Below are 21,269 nucleotides of genomic sequence, written 5' to 3'. Positions count from 1 at the left end.
ACAGTGTTCTTTTTAACGCTTTGTGATGTCTTGGGTATAGTTTTGGTTCTAGCCTATGACAGGACCATCATATACTGACCTACGTTTGCTTATCTTTTGGCCGGTTGCTGTTACAGCCGCTAATTTGTAACAGCCTTTGTAGGTTATGTGGTGTTTAGTTATCTCCTCACTGCGATTAGCTGTGAGTAAATTCCTATAGAAGCATTTTAATTGGAGTCTTAAGATTGCATTCAGTGTTGATGTATTTTACTACTTCTTTTAAGTCATAGAAGTTCTGTTTAATCAGTTTGGTTAGTCATTTGTCTTTCTCCAATTCAGTATTCTCAAAAAAACCCTAAATGGGTTATCCCATTGCATGGGATTTTGTGTATCACTACAAGTGACTGAATAGGATTTTGAGATAAATCAGTGGACCTCTGTAGAAGTTGCAGGTTTATTTAAGAACTTTGCCAGTAGTTGACATCTGTCAACTTCAAAAATTATTTAATAGAAAATACTGAGGTATTCTAAATTGGTTTTATTGTTGAAAGCAATTTGTCTGATACATATCAAATATTCATCTTCTCCCTTTTTGTTCTAGTTGTCATGGATGATGACGACGATGAATCCTGTCTCCTTGATCTTATTGGGTAAGTTTTCCTTAAGCAATTCTTTCGGAAAAGTTGGGAAAAATAATTTTGCAAAATCATCTAGACGATGATTCTATCTCAGTATTGTTTCAAGACTAGGTGACTTGCAAATGAAGTGAATAGCTATGCTTTACTTCCATGTGGAGATGTGTGTATCACAGAGTCTTCAATCCCAGTGTGTACTAGCTGACAGTCCACTTGCTAGCATTCTCCTCAAGAAAGGGTAAGGAATGAGTGTACATGGAGGTTGGACTCCCTTCTCCTCTTCATGTTGAAGCATGTTCCTAGGGATGTTGTGGCAAACTTGCCTGCAGAGAACTTTTTTTTTTTTTTGAGTAGTGGAACTAGATACTTTGTTAACACTATGCTTGTATTTTAAAGGGAAAAGTAAAATTATTTTTTTCTTAATTATAAATACTTAATTTCTACTAATAACATGCATTAGCATAAAAATGCTAGAAAAATAGAATTGTGTTACCCAGTACTGTCAAGTATTCATTACAGACAAGAATTTATCAGAATTTTGTTCAGAGATACTTGAGTTTAATATAATTGGGGATTTTAAATGGTCCTGTTGGATTTTTTGGGTTTTTTTGGCATTATTTCCACAACAGATTTATTTGGAGGTTTATAATTCCATATGGGTGGCAATCTGAAAAAAAGATTAGGAAAGCCGCAAGATTTTTGTGGATGGTGTATGTGACAAGTTACCTTCCTTTTGCTAATGTTCATGTCAGTACTCAAGAACAGATAATAAGCTGTAATGCATTTAAAACATAAGAAGAAGATGGAACATACACTACTTTGTTCAAACTCTGACAGAAATAGTATATCAGTCTCGTAGCAGCTACTAAAAGGTTGTCTCTGCTTCACACAAGAATTTTCCACTGTCTTAAACGTAATAAATAAATAGGCCTTTTACCTTTCTCACGCACTCAAAGCTTCCAGCAAAACCAGTGAGAGCTTTAACTTCGGAAAAAACAAAGTATCACCACAGTGGCTGCTTTCATTTGGGTGTTACTCTGTGGATGCTGTAGCAAAAGCATTGCCAGTAATACTTCACAGAATGCAACTGTAAGCCATATAAAAACACATCCTGCTTGGAACATAAAGATGATAATTGACTGCATGGGGCAATTAAGTGCTCTGTCATGAGCATGAATCATGAGGATCCTGGTACAAGTTCACAGGTGGTCCAGAAAATGAAGTGCTCTCTATAGAGATGAGTGTTTGTGAAAAATTAGTGTTCTTCCTGCTGCTGGCAGCAATTACTGTCTTAAGCATCTAGAAGAATGGAAAACAGCATTTTTTTCATCTGATCTTTGATTTTTGGTAAGTGCCTTCTAAAATTTTTTCCTTACTAAAGACAATATTTAAGGTGATGAAGTGTTCTTCATTTTTAATTGAATTTTTCATGATTTAAATCCAGTGAGTGTAATTAGTATTAAATGGCCTGGTTATTTTATTGATAAAACTCATAAGCATGGTACAGCCCTATATGAGATCGTGAGTTCTGTGCTCCTTAATTCTTGAAATGTAGTGTAATCTACTATGAAAATCACATTTTTGTTTGAAAATGCATGTAGCCACTTCTGTGTTGTAAGCATAATTGTACCATAAGATCCCTGCCAAATACTGTCTGTTTAATGCATCTTTTGTAAACACATGAATGCAGTTTGTTTTTTAAATGAAAAAAAGAGGAATAGAGGTGTATTTATGCTTTTAGAAGAGTAGTTGTAAACCTGAAAGATCTTTAACTTGTTCCCTCTTTATTTTCTAGGATGATCAAGAGAGAAGGAGAGATGTTGTGAATTAATATTTTTTTACATGAGAATCTCCTGCTTCTCAAAAATGTTTTATTATTACTTGTTAATAAAGATGTTTTAGAATCAAAAAACTCTGTCATTCTTCATGCTAATGGACATGTTGGGAAATGCTGCATAATCATCGTATTAAAATAATGCCATGTAACACAACCTTTTAATGTTTTTTTTATTTGGTCTATATGTGCAGTTACATTAATGTATTTTTGATTTGTTCCAATTTCCAATACTCATTCTATCAGACCAAATTTTTAATCGTGAGTCTTACTCAGTGATAGTGCTAAGTTAATGAAATACACTGAAATTGTATTTCATAATATTTAATGAGTTATTTCTATGATTGATTTCACTTCGAGGAAAAAAGCAGCACCTTTTCCACGCAAATGGACTGTTACTCTGGCAAGCATAAGTTTTTGTTAACTTGTTAAGGGTGGCAGAAAACACGTTAAAGGTTCAGGTTTGTAAATACCCTGTTGACTTAGACACTAGCTAAACAGGCATTGTAGTTCATCTCTGTAGAAGAGATGGTACCTGCTTTAGTTCTCATGTTCTTTGGTGGTAGTATTTTCCTTAGGTTTGTACTATGTTCTGTCATAAAATACTGTGTGTTTCAAGAGAATGAGTAATACGTTCATTAAGGGAAGTAAAGTAGAATGCAATTAAAACTTCGTTATTGCTTGAAATGCTTTGGTACAACGACAGCAAACACAATATCTGAAAATTGCGCTGATACAGAAATATAGATCCTCAGATGGTATAAACTGTCAGCTTTGCATTGGAGTCAGTGAAAGAAATTAGTTTTTACTATAAACCTGATAGATACAGTATTGGGCTTATTTAAATTAGCCTCATTAGTAGAAGGAGCTTCCTAAAAGTGGTAACTTTTTTTTTTCCCCCCCTTAAGGGACCCACAGGCGCTGAATTATTTTCTACATGGACCTAGTAGTAAATCTGTAAGTAGCATTCTTGTGTATTAAACATACATAAGCTTCATTTAGTGTATTCTTTCTGAACATGATTTTTGTCTTTTACCAGAGCAATGAAGACTTGACTAATGCAGAATATTCTGTAGCCAACTCAAATTCAATTTTCGCCAACTCCAATGTAAGTGACCAGGAGATAAATTATATTTGTATTGAGATTGCATGCTTCTGTTACGGCTTTACTTGGCTTTTATAAAACTGAACAAAGTAGATGTGGGTTTTGACCTTTTTCGTAGAAGATCACTTCACACTGTTAATATTTTAAGTATTTCATTGGGTTTTCAGTGGGGAATTAATCGAAAGATACTGCACTGTTGGGCTGTGTTTTGTAAATATGTAAAACAGCTTGCTGAGCAGTAAAAATACTCTCCGGTGTAACTCTCTCCAGTGAAGTGGACTTGTAATTTTAGTGATTGTAGATGGAGAGCTTAAAAGTTAGTCATTCATACATTTGCTGTGTATATTAGGATAGCTTTGTTTCTTATTTCTAAGTAGAATCTGAGCTGGCAATTTTTAAAAATTAATGAATGGGGTTTTTTTGTTCTTTAGACTGAATAGTTAGCTTGAGGTGTTTCCTTCCTGTAACTTCAGAGTTAGAGAAGTCACTTCAAATTCGTTAGGTGTTGCAAGTAGTCTTCAGTATGCTTTTTTTGCCAGGAGGGTATTGCAGCCCTGGACCAAGTTTTACCCAATGAGGTTGTGGCATTGCCGTCCTTGGAGATAACACCAAGGCTGATATGCTCTAGTGCTGGCAGTAGTCCTGCTTTGAGTAGAAGGTTGGACTAGGTGACTTCTTGAGATCCCTTCTGACCCATGTTGCTTTGACTCCGTTGGTGTGTGTTTTAAAAAAAAAGATTCTTCATCCCACCATTCGGTTATTTGAATACATAGAGTAGGGTTTCCTTGGTATTTCTTCTTTCTGTTGTACTGTTGTCTTGAGTCTGTCTTTTTGTCCCAGTTTCCTAACAGATACGTGGATATACTTGCAGGTTTGTTAGGGACCTTAAATAATTGACATAGAGAACTACTGATTTTCTGTAGCTACAGCAGTGTGATGTGAAGCGTTTGCTCTGTCCTTCCCCTTTCAATATCATTATTAAATATTGTAGAAGAAACATAACATTGAGTGATAGTTCTTTATCCAGATAATCCAGTTCAGATAATGGTGGGGGAGTGGGATACCAACAGTAATGGAGTATGCCCAATTTTCAACTAATTGGGAATGGTGTTTTCAACTTGGTACCAGGCTAGCCGTTACCAGACAGCAGCTTCCAGTATGCAGCAGGGCAGAGGTGGGTTTTGAAGACTCATCCTAACTAAAATGAGGTTATGGGGGGAAAAAAAGGTGATGTATGACATGCATTTGTCCTAGCCTAGACTTCCTAGTTGTTCTTTGTAGAGATTCTTCTGATAAGCGTGAGTGGGTGGGCAGGAGTCGGGTGTATTTCTGCTGTATTTTCAGAAAGTGAGTTTTTGAAGGAATTTCGAGAGGGAACAGGAGATTCTGGGCAAGGTGGGATTATTGCATAGGGAGTAGTAGTTGGAGGAAACGAAAAAATTTGGTGAAAGCCAAAAGAGCTTTCTGGTATATGAGATTGGGCAGGCAGGTGATCAGAGGAGCAGGGATTTCTAGTGTGTTCCTAGAATGGCTTACTGTATTTTCATTCTCCAGGACTTGTTCCTCTTGTGCTCTGTTTTCATCCTTTTGTATCTTCATAATGAATACCAATGCCATCTTCTCTTCCCTCCCTCCCTTGTGTGAGCGCCCTGTGCTGACCTAAGTGACGAACAACTCGATTGCAAAGATCAGTTCTTATAGTGCATTGTGAAGGAACAAGGGGCATCTAAAATATAAACAGAAATAGATGGTTTCATAGTCTCTGCTTATGAGAAGCCTGAAGAGTTAAAGGCCTCGTGAGTTTTTTGTCATTAAAGTTTTTGCAGATACTGAAAATACTGTCTTTATATGTATTCAGAGTTGCTACATTGAAGTAGGGTTTGACTGTCTTGATGTCTGTCTCATGCCTTTCTGTGGCAGAGTTTACAAGTTCAGTGCTTCAGCTGGTAAGCATCCTCAGCCAACGCCTAACACAAACAAGATTAAGTTCCTGCTGACTGAAGGACAAGAAAGCAGTGTCCACTCTTTTTCTTCACTCCCCCTCCCCCCGCCCCCAAGTTGAATGATTGCATGCCACCTGTACTGATTCCAGGTTTGTTTCCTTGGGCAGTCATCAGTCTCTGTTATAACCCTCATGAGAGGGTTCCTGAGCCATTGCCCTATTACCTGGGTTGTACTTGGTGATTGCTTCCACCTTCCTATTAGAGTGTAATAGAACAGTGTAAGAGAACAAAATACTCATGGAGCCAGCAAGAATAAGACTCTTTGTTGGTAAGCAGATCCATGCAGTTGCCAAGACACTAATTTTTTGTTGAAATTAGTATGGTCTTCTGCATGACTGCTCTGAATCTGGGCAGCAGCGATTCAGATGTTAACTTGGAGGGTCACTGGTTTCAGTTTATGCACATAAAAATGTTTTTGGATGTTAAACAGTCCTGGGAACAGGGAATGACACTTGGGATTCTTCATTCCAGTGGGAGAGTTTCAAGCTGTTAATCTTGATCACATGTAATATTACTATTGCTATTATTAGTAGTAATAATAGTTGCTTTGTTACTACTAACTGGAATAGCGTTAACTGGAGCCCTCTAAGTACCACAGTTGTGAAAGATTTCAGATTGGTCATTGTCACTGGAGACAAGTTACAGATGCAGCAGGGAATTCTCCATGGGAACCTGACAGTTACGAGTCCTAATAAAGGCCCTAGTTAGTGAGTCCTTTTTGCTCTGCCTGATGGTAGCTAGGTACAGTTGAGAACCTGATTTGTAATTTTAGGTGTTCATGACATGCAGACATCAAGACATTTAAGTACTAGTTTAATTCCTTCTGTTAACATTAAATGTAAAAAGGTTTATTGTGATTTTATAATTGTATTTTGAAAATACTTCACTGAATTTTAAGAACAATCTCTTAATATTCTAAAACACGACCAAAGTTTCAAAAACTACACAGGCTGATTCAGAAACAGATTGGGGTAAAATTCTGAATAGATATGCTGGGGGAACTGGAGTGAGGATGGGGACATTATTGCATGTGATAATTACAGCTTGCAGCATCTTCACACTGTTTATATGAGGTAAAAGGTCTATGACCTTCAAGGAGTGAAGGCTCAGAGTGTGAAGGTGACTGATAACTTCACATTTTAAAAAAACCCACATTTTGCATTTATCCTGACCTAAAAAGAGACTGGATATTGTCTCTAAGTAGTTGAGGTACAGTTTTTCAATTTAGAAAGGTATACTCTGTCCAACTTAAAACCATTGCAAGTGTTACTATGCATTTAAACTCGTCATTGCACCTGTAGAGACCTGATACTTGCATTGTCTAGAGTGTCTGGACGTAGTTTCGGTTTAGAAAATTTTATTGACAGTCGGCCAGAGTGAAGTAGGCTCTGATTTTCCTTACCACAATATTTATGGACATAAGTTTGAAGGATTTTTTCATTCAAGGTGCCACTTAATATTTGCTGTAGTTCCAATCTTTCTAGTTCTCCATAATCTTTTTACTAGCATAAACCACAAAGTCTGTAGTGTTAAACTTCCTGCTTTGTTTCTAAAATTTTTCTAAACAAAGAATTAGTTTAATTCCTCAACTTTATGAAATGGTCACTGGTTTGTACTGTGTGACTATAGAAATACTGGTAGGATTTTGGAGATAGATCTCATATGATAGAGGAAGTCAGTGAAAGAGCAGCTTTCTCTGGCCTTTTCCCTGCTACTACTGTTCCTACTGAAACCTTCTCCCAAACTGAGTTACAGTGGCGGTCTTTTCATTCCTCCTTTCTTTCATTCTTTTGTCCATACAGTGCTGAGCTTGAGGAAAGGAAAATGGTACTTAGAGAGCATGTCACATCCTCTTGAAACAGTACAGCTGCAGAGCTGAGTGCTGTAGAATTGGGAGATTTGAAAAGTGAGATAGTGGCTCGAGCAGTCTCTTACGAGGGCATGAGTGGGATGTGACGCACATATTTATGCTGGCCCACTGCATGTGATGGATGTCACCTTACATACATATTATGCAAAGAATATAATTTTGTAAAGGAAGTTTGCTTGCATGAAAAAAAGCTTAATGGGGAAACAGGGGAGAGCTTGGAATGTCTGAAAATGATTTGTTTCTCGTTTTGCATTTCAGAACACTGATCCTAAGTCGTCTGTAAAAGGTGTAAGCGGTCAGCTTGGAGAGGGGCCTAGTGATGGACTGCAGCTGTCCAGTAGCCTTCAGTTTCTTGAAGATGAACTCGTATCTTCTCCTTTACCTGATCTTACCGAGGATCAGCCTTTTGATATTCTTCAGAAGTCCTTGCAGGAGGCCAATATTACTGAACAGACTTTGGCAGAAGAGGCATATTTGGATGCCAGTGTAGGTTCTAGCCAACAGTTTGCACAAGCTCAGCTTCATCCTTCTTCATCAGCATCCTTTACTCAGGCTTCTAATGTTTCTAATTACTCAGGTCAGACGTTGCAACCTATAGGAGTTACTCAAGTGGTACAGCAACCTGTTGGAGCATCTTTTGCAAGCAATACAGTCGGTGTGCAACATGGCTTTATGCAACATGTCGGAATTAGTGTTCCCAGCCAGCACTTGTCTAATAGCAGCCAGATTAGTGGTTCTGGGCAGATACAGCTAATTGGTTCATTTAGTAATCAACCTTCCATGATGACCATTAATAACCTTGATGGATCTCAGATTATACTGAAAGGCAATGGTCAGCAAACACCTACAAACATGAGTAGTGGCCTCTTGGTTCATAGACAAACTCCAAATGGTAACTCACTGTTTGGTAACTCAAATTCAAGTCCAGTAGCACAACCTGTAACTGTTCCATTTAACAGCACAAATTTTCAGACGTCATTGCCTGTCCATAATATCATCATTCAAAGGGGTTTGGCACCAAACTCTAACAAAGTTCCTGTTAATATCCAACCAAAGCCTATCCAGATGGGTCAGCAGACTGCTTATAATGTGAATAACTTGGGAATACAGCAACATCATGTACAGCAAGGGATTCCGTTTGCTTCTGCAAACTCACCTCAGAGTTCAGTAGTTGGTCCTCATATGTCTGTTAATATTGTTAATCAACAAAATGCAAGAAAATCAGTTACACCTCAGACAGTTAGCAATGCTGGAGGTAGTATTGTTATCCATTCTCCTATGGGACAGCCTCATGCACCTCAAAACCAGTTTCTCATACCTACAAGTTTGTCTGTTAATTCCAATTCAGTTCATCATGTCCAGGCCATAAATGGACAACTTCTTCAGACTCAACCTTCCCAGCTGGTTCCTAGCCAAGTGTCTGCTGAGCATGTCATGCTCAACAGGAACTCTACAAACATGCTAAGAGCCAACCAGTCATATTCAGGACAGATGCTGAATAATCAGAACACAGCTGTTCAGCTAGTTTCCGGCCAGACATTCACAGCTCCTGGAAACCAAGTTATAGTAAATCACGGAACTTCACAAATTGTTGGTGGACAGGTACCACTGCAGCAGGCGTCACCAACAGTGTTGCATTTGTCGCCCAGTCAAGCTAATGTTTCTCAAGGTAGATCGAGTTTTACTACGATGTCACCGGGGCAGTCTACAGTCTCAAATATGTCAGCTTCTAATCGATTTGCTGTTGCAAGTTCTTCTGGTTCAGTACATCCTAGCTTGGGACCATCAGTTCAGTCTGCCGCATCAGGAGGTAACTTTACTGGAGATCAGCTCACGCAGAACAGAACTCAAGTTCCTGTCAGTGCATCGCATCGTCTTCCAGCATCCTCTTCCAAATCTATCAGCACCTTTAGTCACACGTCAGTTGGAGTAACGCAACAGCAGTTTGCCTTTAGTCAGGTATGAAAACTGCTTGAACATGTAGCCAAAGAAATGCTTCCAAGCTATGCTGAAATTTGGTTAGCAAAGTATTAAAGTTGGTGTTAATACAGAGAACATCAGTTTTGCTAGTTTGTATTGTTACAAATACTGTGGAACTGCTGAAAATCACTGTAACCCAGAGAAATAATTTCCATCAGTGTTTTCTAAAAAGTCTGTCACTGAGTAAATGAGTCTCATTAATTGAGTAGATTTTGTTGTTGATTTATAGTAATATTTTCAGAACTGTTTAGCACAGAGATATTTCTGCTCCCATTTAAAGGAATAGACATTGTAAGAGTATACAATTGTAAGCTCTCCTGAAAGTCTTACTGTAGAGCTAGATGTAAAGTCTCAGGTGCATTCTTGGCATTTACAAGGTTTTTTTGACCTTGCTAAAAACTATGCATGTGTTTTCAAGATTTGACCTATTCAAAATAGAGGTGAAAAGGTTTCTTGGGTTTCTCTTTGTTATTTACCATACAAAACTAATCTGTTAGAACTTAACCTTTTGGCATTTTGCCCACTGTAGTTTTATGTGTCTGGAGCCGTTAGAAGCTTTCAAATTTGAAGCAAAGACAAGGCAAGAGGTATTCCTTGGAATCCTTAAGAGAAAATACCTTTTAAAGCAGTTTGTAAAAGCATAACATTTTAAAAATATTTTCACTTAAGAAGAGGTCTACTTAGTAGTAATTAAAATTTCTGAATTTACTTTTAAGGTGAGAATTGGTCTCTTTTTGTCCAGTTGATGCAGCTGCAGTATATATTCAACTCACTTTTGTCTGTTTCCATAAGTGAACTTCCAAACTCTGCCAATATTTAACTCTGTAACTTGTCACACAATTAGCAAGAAACTATTACTCTATTTCTGTCCTTTTTTTGCTTTTGTGGGGTTTTTTTTTTTAATTTGTGTTTGTTTTTTATCCTTGGTCATTATAAAATACTGATAATAACTGTCTTGGAATGCATTTGCACTAATTATCTTAGATCTTTCTCTTTTCCCAAAGGTCCAGTGGATTTTTTTTTAACCAAGACCAAAATGGGCAATGAAATAATGTGTCTTAGAAAATAATGTGTATTTAGAAGATAAGGGTGAACATGTTGTAGAACCATGTTTTTAGTCTTTGCCAAAACTGCTAGCACAGGTTGCAAGATTTTGTTTGCAGATGAGTAATTTGACGCCTGCCTGACTTACCCTTCATGTGTCCACTTCTTTCTATTTGTAGGATATGTGCTGGGTCAGTGAGTTTCAGCAGTTATAAAAGCATAATGAAAGAACAAATTCTACTGTTTACTACAATCTTTTTAGCTTGTTTGTACTTGCATTTTCAGTATTGCACTGTATCATAAACCATGTATCTTGTAGTCACTAAACACTGGACAGTTTGTTCCACTGTGTATTTTTTTTGTTGTGGAGACAGCTTATTCAGTAATCTTGCAGTTTTGAGGCTCTCAACGGCTGAGCTTTCTGAGGGCCACTTGTAGTGGTAGATCGTGGTTCTTCTAGAATATAACTGGTGTATATTTGTACTGTTAGTGTAATTTCTGTTCCTTTCTGATTTACTTCATAAAATTCTTGAACTTAGGAGGAATGGAGATGTCTGAAATTTCACCACCTATGAGTTTGAGGTTGAAAAAGGATGTGTAGAACTGAATTTTAGTTGCCTTTATTGCTTTTTCCCCTCTGTTGAAACTTTTATTAAATATTTGACTGTTGTGTTTTTTTTGTTTGTTTGTTTTTTTTAATGTGTGTGGCACAGAAAAAAGGTATGAACCAGACATCACCAGTTTCTGCATTGAAGACACAGGATAATTTGAGACAGCCTCAGCTAACAACTCTTCTGAGCAACACACTATCAGGTCAACTAAGGTCTTTTAAAAATAATTTTCTTAATTTTCTCCAGCAACAGAAACTGGTTCTTCTTCGATGTGTCAGACTTGCACTGGTGGCTCATGCTGATAGGGACCTAAAGGTTACCAGAATTTTATGTTTAGAAGAATGTAAACTAAATTTTTCAGTATTGAATGTATGCTTCTCTGTTTCCCAACCATGGCACTTCATTTTGTAGAGTGAAAAGTTGAATCTCCACAATAGGCAATTCTTTCTCCCCTCTAAAAAGTCCCAAATTGTACCTTCTTTCATTTTTCTTACTTTTTTTTTCAGCTTAGGAAAATAGAAATAAGTAATTTCCAAAGTATGGACATGTGCTAAAAGTTCGTGAAACTTCTAGACCCTCTCTTGTGATGGCTGCTTCAGATACAGAGGAAAGAAAAATAGTGATTACAAGATTGTGTGCAGGCTGTCATCACTCGATTTGTTTTTTAATGTGTTGCTTTGCCTTGAACAATGTCACTGAAAATGCTGGGCTTTTCAAGCAGCGCCATGCTACTAAAAGAACAAAACTGATATCTTAAAAAACAGAAGAATGCAGTAACCTGTATGTTCTCTGTGTACATAAGTAACCCTTTTGAATAAGGTCCTATAATCTACATGCTTCCCCCTGCCCCCGCCTTGTGTACTGTTACATGCAGGCTGTCCAGGCAATTCTCTACAGTCAGCACAGTATGGTTTGGGGTTTTTTTTGGAGGAAAAAAAATTACTGTGTTGTTTGTAATGTAGCATGGCTGATAAGATGCTGTTTGAATTCCTGAACAAGGCAATTGGAAGAAGTCTGCCCATCTAGAAAATTGGGGGCGGGGGGAACGGGGGGGAGATGCCTGCTGTCTAAATACTTCAGAGGCTCGAGAAAAATTGAGTTCATATGCTTGAGGGAGGGTTAGTATTGAAAAGCTTGATAAAATGTACTGTATGAGAAAATTGTTGGGACACTATACTTATGGTACTTGAATTTCTTCTTACATTGCAGTACTGTGATAGGAGATGATTTATATCTGAGGATTTTTCTAGTTTGCAGCACAAAATACCAGTCCTGTTTCATTTTTATGAGCCAGTTTCTCCCTAGGGTAACTGCACTAATGCTTTTAAGCATATGAGACATGTATCTTTCTCCTAAGAGCTGAAAACTCAAGTAAAATGATCTGGATAGATATATGAAGTTACTCTGTTCTGCTTAGGATGACAGTCTTTTTAACGTACTTTTTTATAGGACAGGACTCTGGAGGAAAAATCATACAACAATCTCTAGGAACCGCACAGCCACAAGAAAAAGTAATAGGATCATCATCAGTTCAACAGAGTATACAGGTAAAGAGTACTTTTATTTATATGTTTCCCTTTCCCTTAAAATTGTAGACCTACTGTTATCATTACTTCTTACAAACTCAGCTATTCCCTAGCTGATTGGGAGGGGATGGTTTGTGAGAAGTAGCAGAAAAATTCTATCCGGTCTTTGTCTGTTTTATTCTTCACTGCATTGTCTTTTTTCTTCCTTTTTTCCGCACCAAAAGTTCTATGTATGGCAACTATGTTAAGAAAAACCAAAAAAACCAAAAAAACGCCCCCAAAAAAACCACAACACAATGTCCAGGGTCTGGGGCTGGAAAGGGAGGCCAGCTTTTTTGGATAGGGAATACAAGAACTTCTGGAGGGAGGAGGCTGTTATTACATTTATGGACTGAGTAGCTGAGGGCAAGAAGGGAGGGTTTGGCGTAGGCTTGAAAGTATAGGCTTTGTTGCAGATGGAACTAAACTACAAAATCATGGAAGAAAACAAGGGAGGATTTGATTTAGAATTTTTGTTCCTTGCTGTAAATACGTTTGTCAGTGTAGTACGACGTGAATGTTTTTCCCTGTCTTGCTGATGTACAAATAGAGCAGAAGATACAGTAATGCTTAATTATGAGTTCAGCCTGGTTTTGTAGTTCTTGGTCAGATGTTCACTCTCCTGTGGTGGTGAATACTTTTTATGCTCTGAAGCTAGAGGCTTTTTAGCCAGCAAGTACCATTACAGTGTGCCTACTTGCCTGCTTTCGTGTTGCTCCTACTTGGCTAAGGCGGCTGCTCTTTTGTTCCTTCTAACAATGTTGTAGTTTAAAAGAGCTTTCATGCAATCTTTTTTTAAGTCATAAGTAACTTCTGCTCTGTGACCAATTTTATTACTAAGACTAATTGATGAAAAAAACCCAACTTTCTATTACACAAAGACTCTTTGATCCAAAAGGGCTTCTTTGGGAGAATACTTGGATTGCAGTAATGCCTCTCATCAGCCTTTGCTGCCTCAGAAAGCCTCACATGTTTAGACAGTGTTCCCTTGGAAAACCTTGGCTTCATAAATGTCTAAGGAAAGGAGAAGATGGTGTAGATCTACCCGATGGGTGTATCTCTAGCATTGACACTGAAACAGAATTCCTAGAACCACTTCCACCCCCCACCAAACCACCATGGCTTTTGAGAATTTAAGTACGCAACCTTAGCCTGCTTTCCTGACAGATACTGTAATCTATCAAAATTGGGCAAGATGACATCAGCTGAGAAATGCAGAGACAGTTCTTGAGAGCAGATTTCTTTGGAAGAGTTTTTAGTTGTACCTTTTCTTCTTTGCACCTGCTAAATTTGATAGTCAACCTTTTTCCTAGTGAAGCATGTATATGCATTGCAGTGGAATTTGCCTACGAACACCATTTCAGACCTTAGGTTTATGTAAGAGAAGTGACTTCCCTATTTCATTGATGCAGTGCCCTGCGAAAATATGAGATAGTTGAAAGTGTTCATACTTACGTGGTAGTTACACTTAGCATTGGTGATACACTTAATTGGCAGAAATAAATGCTGCAACTTGGGTTTTGTAAAGGAGGGGATATATTGTAATTTGTCTTTTATTTTGAACTTAGGTGGATGGTCATTTAGTTGGACAGAAAAGGCCTGCTGCTAAACAATTAACTAAAGGAGCTTTGTAAGTCATTCTTTTGCAATTTTGTTGCAGATGTTTCCTCTAACCTTAATCACGTTAATTTTTGTCAATGTATAAACTTTATATTAGAGTATGTGTTAATTATATACCATTATTTTTCCTTGTAGTATTCTACAACAGTTACAGAAAGATCAGATTCATGCTGTGACACCAGATAAAAGTCGGTTCAGATCATTAAATGACGCAGTCCAGAGACTCCTTTCATACCATGTGTGCCAGGGATCACTGCCAACAGAGGAAGACTTGAGAAAGGGTAATTTGCTTTTTAAAAATCGGAAATAAGTTTGTAATCAATGTATTGAGAGAATTCTTCATGTATGTTAGAGCAGTAAGAAAAGGAACATTTTTAAATTTGTGCAGGTTACTGAAGAACAGTATCTGAAAGTATACTCTTGTCTTTCTAGTGGACAGTGAATTTGAATCTGTAGCTACACAGCTTCTGAAGAGGACACAGGCTATGCTGAACAAATACAGATGTTTGCTTATAGAAGATGCAATGGTAAGGTGTATAACCCAGGTACATCTTATATTTATAGGATGTGATTCAGTTGTTTAAAAAAATATAGGAAGGTGAGAGCTAGTGTTACAATTAATTTTTTTGATACTGTTGATAACCTTACAAAGGTGATAAACATATACATGAAAGTTTGAGGTATATATATATATATATATATATATATATATATATATATATATATATATATAGCCAATATGCTTGTTACTGCACCAGTGATCTTGGTGGCTAACCTGCATTTTTAAGTGTATGCACACATCTTAAAATCAGTAAAATGGGTTGAGTTTGTATTTCACACACCTCCCAAGTAAGGATGCTGTTACATACAAATTCCGTAGACATTGAAGACACATGACCTCTGCTCTCTGCTTATACTTTGCTCTTGCACTGAACAGGCTGTGGTACTCGGGCAGGTGATTTCTATATATTTCTGTGGGTGATAGAACCTGAAAGAATGTTGAAAGTCTCCATTCAGAGGCCTCCAGCCATATTATAATTGGAGCCAAATCATATTAATAGAATAGTTTGGGTTGGAAGGGGCCTTTAAAGGTCATCTAGTCCAACCCCCCTGCAGTGAGCAGGGACATCTTCAACTAGATCAGGTTGCTCTGAGCCCTGTCCAATCTGACCTTCAGTGTTTCCAGGGATGGGGCATCTACCACCTCTCTGGGCAACCTGGGCCAGGGTTTCACCACCCTCACTGTGAAAAATGTTTTCCTTATCTAGTCTAAATCTACGCTCTCTTAGTTTAAAACCATTACCCCTTGTCCTGTTGCTGCAGGCCCTGCTAAAAAGTCTGTCCCCATCTTTCTTCTAAGCCCCCTTGAAGTACTGGAAGGCTGCAATAAGGTCTCCCTGGAGCCTGCCTTCTCTTGTCCAGGCTGAACGGCCCCAGCTCTCTCAGCCTGTCCTCATAGGAGAGGTGTTCTATCCCTCTGGCCATTTTTGTGGCCCTCCCCTGGACCTGCTCCAACAGGTCCATGTCTTTCCTGTGCTGGGACTCCAGAGCTGGGTGCAATACTCCAGGTGGGGTCTCACCAGAGCATGGAGTAGAGGGACTGAGTCGCCGCCCTTGACCTGCTGGCCACACTTCTTTGGATGCAGCCCAGAATACAGTTGGTCTTCTGGACGGCGAGTGCCCATTGCCAGCTTGTATCCAGCTTTTCATCCACCAGTACCACCAAGTCCTTCTCAGCAGGGCTGCTTTCATTCAATCCGTTCATCCCCCAGCCTGTACTGATACCAGGGGTTGCCCTGACCCAGGTGCAGGACCTTGCACTTGGCCTTGTTGAACCTCATGAGGTTCACAGGGGCCCATTCCTTGAGCTTGTCCAGGTCCCTCTGGATGGCATCCCGTCCCTCAGGTGTGTCAACCGCACCACTCAGCTTGGTGTTGTCTGCAAACTTGCTGAGGGTGCACTCGATCCCACTGTGTCGTTGATGAAGAAGGTATTAAACAGTCCTGGTCCCAAAACAGACCCCTGAGGGACACCACTCATCACCCATCTCCTTCTAGACATTGAGCCATTGACCACTACCCTCTGGATGCGACTATCCAACCAGTTCCTCATCCACCGAACAGTCCACCTATCAAATCCATCTCTCTCTAATTTAGAGAGAAAGATGTTGTGGGGGATGGTGTCAAAGGCCTTATACAAGTCCGGATAGATGACATTCTTGGCTCTTCCCTTGTCCACTGATGTGGTCACTCCATCATAGAAGGCCACTAGGTTGGTCAGGCAGGACTTGCCCTTTCTGAAGCCATGCTGGCTGTCTCGAATCACCTCCCTGTCCTCCCATGTGCCTTAGGAGCATCTGTTCCATGATCTTCCTGGGCACAGGGGTGAGGCTGACGGGTTGGTAGTTCCCAGGGTCCTCCTTGCTACCTTTTTTAAAAATGGGTGCAATGTTTCCCTTTTCCATTCTCCAGGGACTTCACCTCACTGCCATGACTTTTCAAATACCATGGGGAGTGGCTTGGCAACGTCAGCCAGTTCCCCCAGGACTCTGGGATGGATCTTGTCAGGTCCCATAGACTTGTGTATGTTCAGGTTCCTCAGGTGGTCTTGAACCTGATCTTCTCTTACAGTGGGAGGGACTTTGCTCCTCCAGTCCCCGTCTTGTGGTCCATCCACTCAAGAGGTGTGGGAAGAGAGACTGCCAGTGAAGACTGAGGCGAAGAAGTTGTTGAGTACCTCAGCTTTCTCATCATCCATTGTTACCAGTTTGTCAGTCTTGCTCAGTGGGGGAGGGGGGGGTATGCTTTCTTTGACCTTCCTTTTCTTGCTGACATACCTTCTTATTCTTTGCATCCCTTGCCAAGTTCAGCTCCAGCTGTGCCTTGGCCTTCCTGACGCCATCCCTACACAACCAGGCAGTGTCCCTATACTTTTCCCAGGATACCTGTCCCTGCTTCCACTGCCGGTGCATATACAATTTAGGAAGTCATTCGTACTTCTTAGAAGCTACGTGGAGCCTCACATTTTCATCAGAAGTGCTTCTGATTTGAGTGCTTTCACAATCCCAGGCATGAGATGATAAAAAAAAAAAAAATGACAAAGTTACTTTAAGAATGTATTCTAAAGATCAGGAAATGTCATTGTGGCTTCAGACATGCTAGTTTTCAAGCCTGGAAAAGTTTTTAATTTGAGTATAATAGACATTTATATCACTCTGCTTTACAGACAGGAATACATAATGTAAGTGTTAGAATTAATATGGTTTTGGAATCTAGCAGTCCCATTAAAAAAGATACTAACCATCAAATATTTGCAAGTAATTGCAGGTGCAAAGAGGGGATGGAGGTTAAAATCTTTCTTTTAGCATCTGGTGTGTTGTATGGTAAATCCTATTCAGTCATTTTGAAGGGGTTATTTCAGATAGTTTTCAGGTTTGGAACTAGTTGGCTGTGTTGTGACTTAGTAGCCAAGTGAACTTTCGTCTGTGATGGATGGATCCACCTGGCTTGAAGACATTGCCAGCAAAATGCAATTCAGCACCAACTAGTTGGAGTGATGGGAGAGAAGTGCAGGGAAGAAACAAGATGATAGGGTGGTCCCCTTGCAAGATTTTTACTGGTTTTCTCTCTAAAAGAGAAAGAAGCTGTATGATGTAAAAAATGGGTGTACAGTAGTAAACATATACCTGAAAAGGTACAGTTCTTAAGGAATAGTAATTCCCTGTTTAAAAATCTTTAACAAATAAAATGTACCATGAAGTTGAATAATATTTTATGGTTGAGTTTCAGTAGTGGTTGAGGTCACAGTCGGGATCATTGAAGATGCAGTGAAATTGTGAACGTTCTCTGGAAATACCTAATGAAAGACATTATTTTTGTCTGAAGAGTAACTAAGCCACAAATGTTTTGATTTGGTACCAACATACGAGTGACTACAGAGATGGTTGTTGGTTTTTTTTCCTTCAGCGGATAAATCCCTCTGCGGAAATGGTTATGATTGATAGGATGTTTAACCAGGAAGAAAGGGCATCTCTGACCCGGGATAAGCGTCTTGCACTTGTGGATCCTGGTAAGTAATAGTTAACTTCTGACTCTTACAAAAGCAGTGTTAAGTATGGAGTGTTTAAAAATAGGTGTGGCCACAGTGAGGCACTGATTGCTAGGGATTCCAGTAATTGAAATACTGAATAAGTAGTTGCAGGTTAAATTTTACTAACTCCCAAATTCAACAGTCTAGAGACACTAAGTTTGAAGGCAGTTTTTTGGGGAAAGAATATATTTGGCCTGTTCAGCAGAGAAATGTTTCTGCGTCTCTTTTGACAATAGTCATGACTCCTGCAAGGTCTCAGTTCTAGTAAGGAAGTATCTGTGAGTTTGGTCTCAGGAAGAACGCCTCTGTATGATGCATGAATACTCTTACTCATGTAAATGAAGTGTTGCTTTTGGAATTTCATGGCCACTTAAACGGCAGCATTTTTAATCAGACTGTTGTTGAACATAGCGACTAGAAACACAGTTTGTGTAAGATAACAGTTACTATTTGTTTAAATGTTGTGCATATTCTGCATATTTTAAAAGGTATTCAGAGGTTGTGTTGAAGAGGTATTAGTCTTTCAGATACGATATTTGAGTATTTAGAGTGCTGGGAAGTGCCCTCAGTCTGGTTTTACATAGTATGCTCATTAATTTGGTGATAATCTCTTAACTGGATGCAGCTGAAGGCTTAGGCATGTGTATGTCTGTTAAAGACATGAATCTGTAGGCTGTGGATGTTATTTGAATTTTAATACTCAGAAAATATGTTTGGAGTGTGTGTTATTTTAATGTATAGGTAATTTAAGTAAAATGTTGCTACTTAATTTGCAGATGGTTATCAGGCCGATTTTTGTTGTTCTGCCAAACAATTCGATAAAACAGTTGAAGAAGCACAGTCCAGCAAAACTGACCATCAGTCTAGCAAAACATTACCTTCTCGAAGTCAAACTACCAAAACCCAGGCCAGAGACCGACCAAAATCCAGCTCAGCAGAGTCCACAAATCACAGTAAACTTCCTCTAGTGCCTAACAACACTCTGACACCACAAGAAGGAATAGCTTCTACTAAAAAATCTGAGAGCCTCACTAAAGCTTTAAAGTTTGAAAAAGCTAATTGTTCTTCTGAGAGCCAGTATGTTCCCCTTTCTGAAGAAAAGATGGCTGGGAAAGATCTTGCCAAGTCCACTGAGAATTCTTCGAGTTCTGAAGACTTGTCAAAAACTGTGTCAAGAGGCAGTCATGGAACACACAACAAAATACCAAGGAACACAGTTCAATCTTTCTCAAAGGTAACGTGTAATAATTCCCTCCAAGACAAAACTCTGAGGAGCTCTCCAAAGAATGAGGTTTTACATCCTGATAACAGGAAAGGTTCTGGTGAACCCCAGCAAGACTTACTGCTGAGTAAGAGTTTAGAAACTACATTTAAAAACATCTTGGAACTTAAAAAAGCTGGGAGACAGCCACAAAACGAGGCGACAAGTAGCGGCTCAGTTGAATTAGAATTTCCTAATTTTTCACCTATTGCTTCACAGGAAAACTGCCTGGAAAAATTTATTCCAGACCACAGTGAAGGTGTTGTAGAAACTGACTCTATTTTAGAAGCAGCTGTAAATAGTATCTTAGAGTGTTAATAGTTACAGTACCATGGACAAGTTATGTTTCTCTTAGCAGAAGCAAATGTGAATGACACCACAAGTACAGCCTGACATGCATTTAAGGTTAACCTTTCTAAACTAGATTCTGTTCTGTGTTTGAGAGCAATACTCATTGTGGTTACAGTGAGATACCCAAGTAAAGTTAATCCTTGTTAGAATGCAGTCTGTTAGGGCCTTACTATTTCAAGTATTATTATGATAGTGCTTTTGATAATTGTGCAGTACTGCAACATAACAAGGTTGCAGGTCGTTAGGCCCTATGTAATACGGTAATATACTGACAATCACAGTCATTTGAAAGGATATATTTATTAAGAAAATGTTTTTAAAAAGTGATGGAAGCAACAATTGTCCCCTACCCTTCTTTTCCACGAGTCATCAAATCTTTAGTTTTTCTGGAAAACCCACTGTACCTCTATTCAGAAGTGATTGTTTGCTTTGTTAATGAATCTGTGTTCTAGGGTTCTTAAGTGGGAAGGATATCATCAGTGTGTTTACAAGGCTTCATAATTTAAACGTAAAGTGCTTTTCTATTGCTTTCTGAGCAGAAACTAGTACTTGATATATTTGTAGTGGGTAACTTTAGTCTGTGGGATGATATTATATGATCTTAGTCACAGTGGCATGATATGAAGTAATAAATGCTTGACTAAGGAAGGTAGAATGGAAGCCAGTAAATGGCGAAGTGTACAGGATGAGGCCGTGATAGAGCCATGAATTTATATATATAATACATATATATGTTAACTCTTGAGGAAAAGATTTTGCATTTTATAATTGGATGTAGTCAGCCTTGAGTCTTTCTGAAGTGGTATAAATGGTTTTTTTAATTTGTTGTTTGTTTTTTGTTTTGTTTTGTTTTTTTTAGACCAGGTGTCAAAAGCACTTTTATTTGAAAACTGTTATGATATTTGTAGCTTATATTTTAAGAGGACATTAGCCTTACTCTAATTAAATTTGAAGGCCAGTGTTTATTTTTGATTCTTTTTTTTTGCTTTTTGCTGTCAAAGAATGTTATATCATCCACCATAGCAATCGTAATTATCAAGATATGTACAGACCAAAGTTAATCAGCAATCCCATTGTTTAAACATATCAAAAAGTGTGTAATTATTAATTCATGTTGTAGAGCCAAGTGAAACCATTGCATGGTTTGTATTTGGCTTGCTGTCATGTTGTTAAGATAGAATCTTACTATTTTATTTATTTATTTTTAATCTATGACTTTTTTTTTTTTTGCTGCCCATGCTGCTTTTTCCTAGTTTACTTTGGTCATGAGTGCTTTTGTGCACATGAGTGCACTGACATTCGTCACGTGCGTGTAGTACAA

General features: G+C 38.6%; 1 protein-coding gene across 1 annotated transcript; it reads left to right on the top strand.

The window, feature by feature from the left end:
• Positions 1 to 580: 580 nt before the first annotated feature.
• On the top strand, positions 581 to 19,915 carry BICRAL (BICRA like chromatin remodeling complex associated protein; the record flags this gene model as incomplete). The annotated part of the gene is made up of 11 exons (XM_081997487.1): positions 581 to 629; positions 3,357 to 3,405; positions 3,488 to 3,556; positions 7,685 to 9,385; positions 11,164 to 11,263; positions 12,511 to 12,608; positions 14,195 to 14,256; positions 14,382 to 14,527; positions 14,679 to 14,773; positions 18,213 to 18,315; positions 19,113 to 19,915. Exons 1-11 carry the CDS (start codon positions 586 to 588, stop codon positions 19,913 to 19,915), a joined length of 3,270 nt encoding a protein of 1,089 aa, XP_081853613.1. The 5' UTR covers positions 581 to 585.
• Positions 19,916 to 21,269: the final 1,354 nt, after the last annotated feature.

Source organism: Phaethon aethereus (genome assembly GCF_964289735.1).
Source record: "Phaethon aethereus genome assembly, chromosome: 3".
NCBI classification, from domain to species: domain Eukaryota; kingdom Metazoa; phylum Chordata; class Aves; order Phaethontiformes; family Phaethontidae; genus Phaethon; species Phaethon aethereus.
The sequence above is the reverse complement of the archived record's forward strand: the minus strand, read 5'-3'. Positions and strand labels throughout refer to the sequence as shown.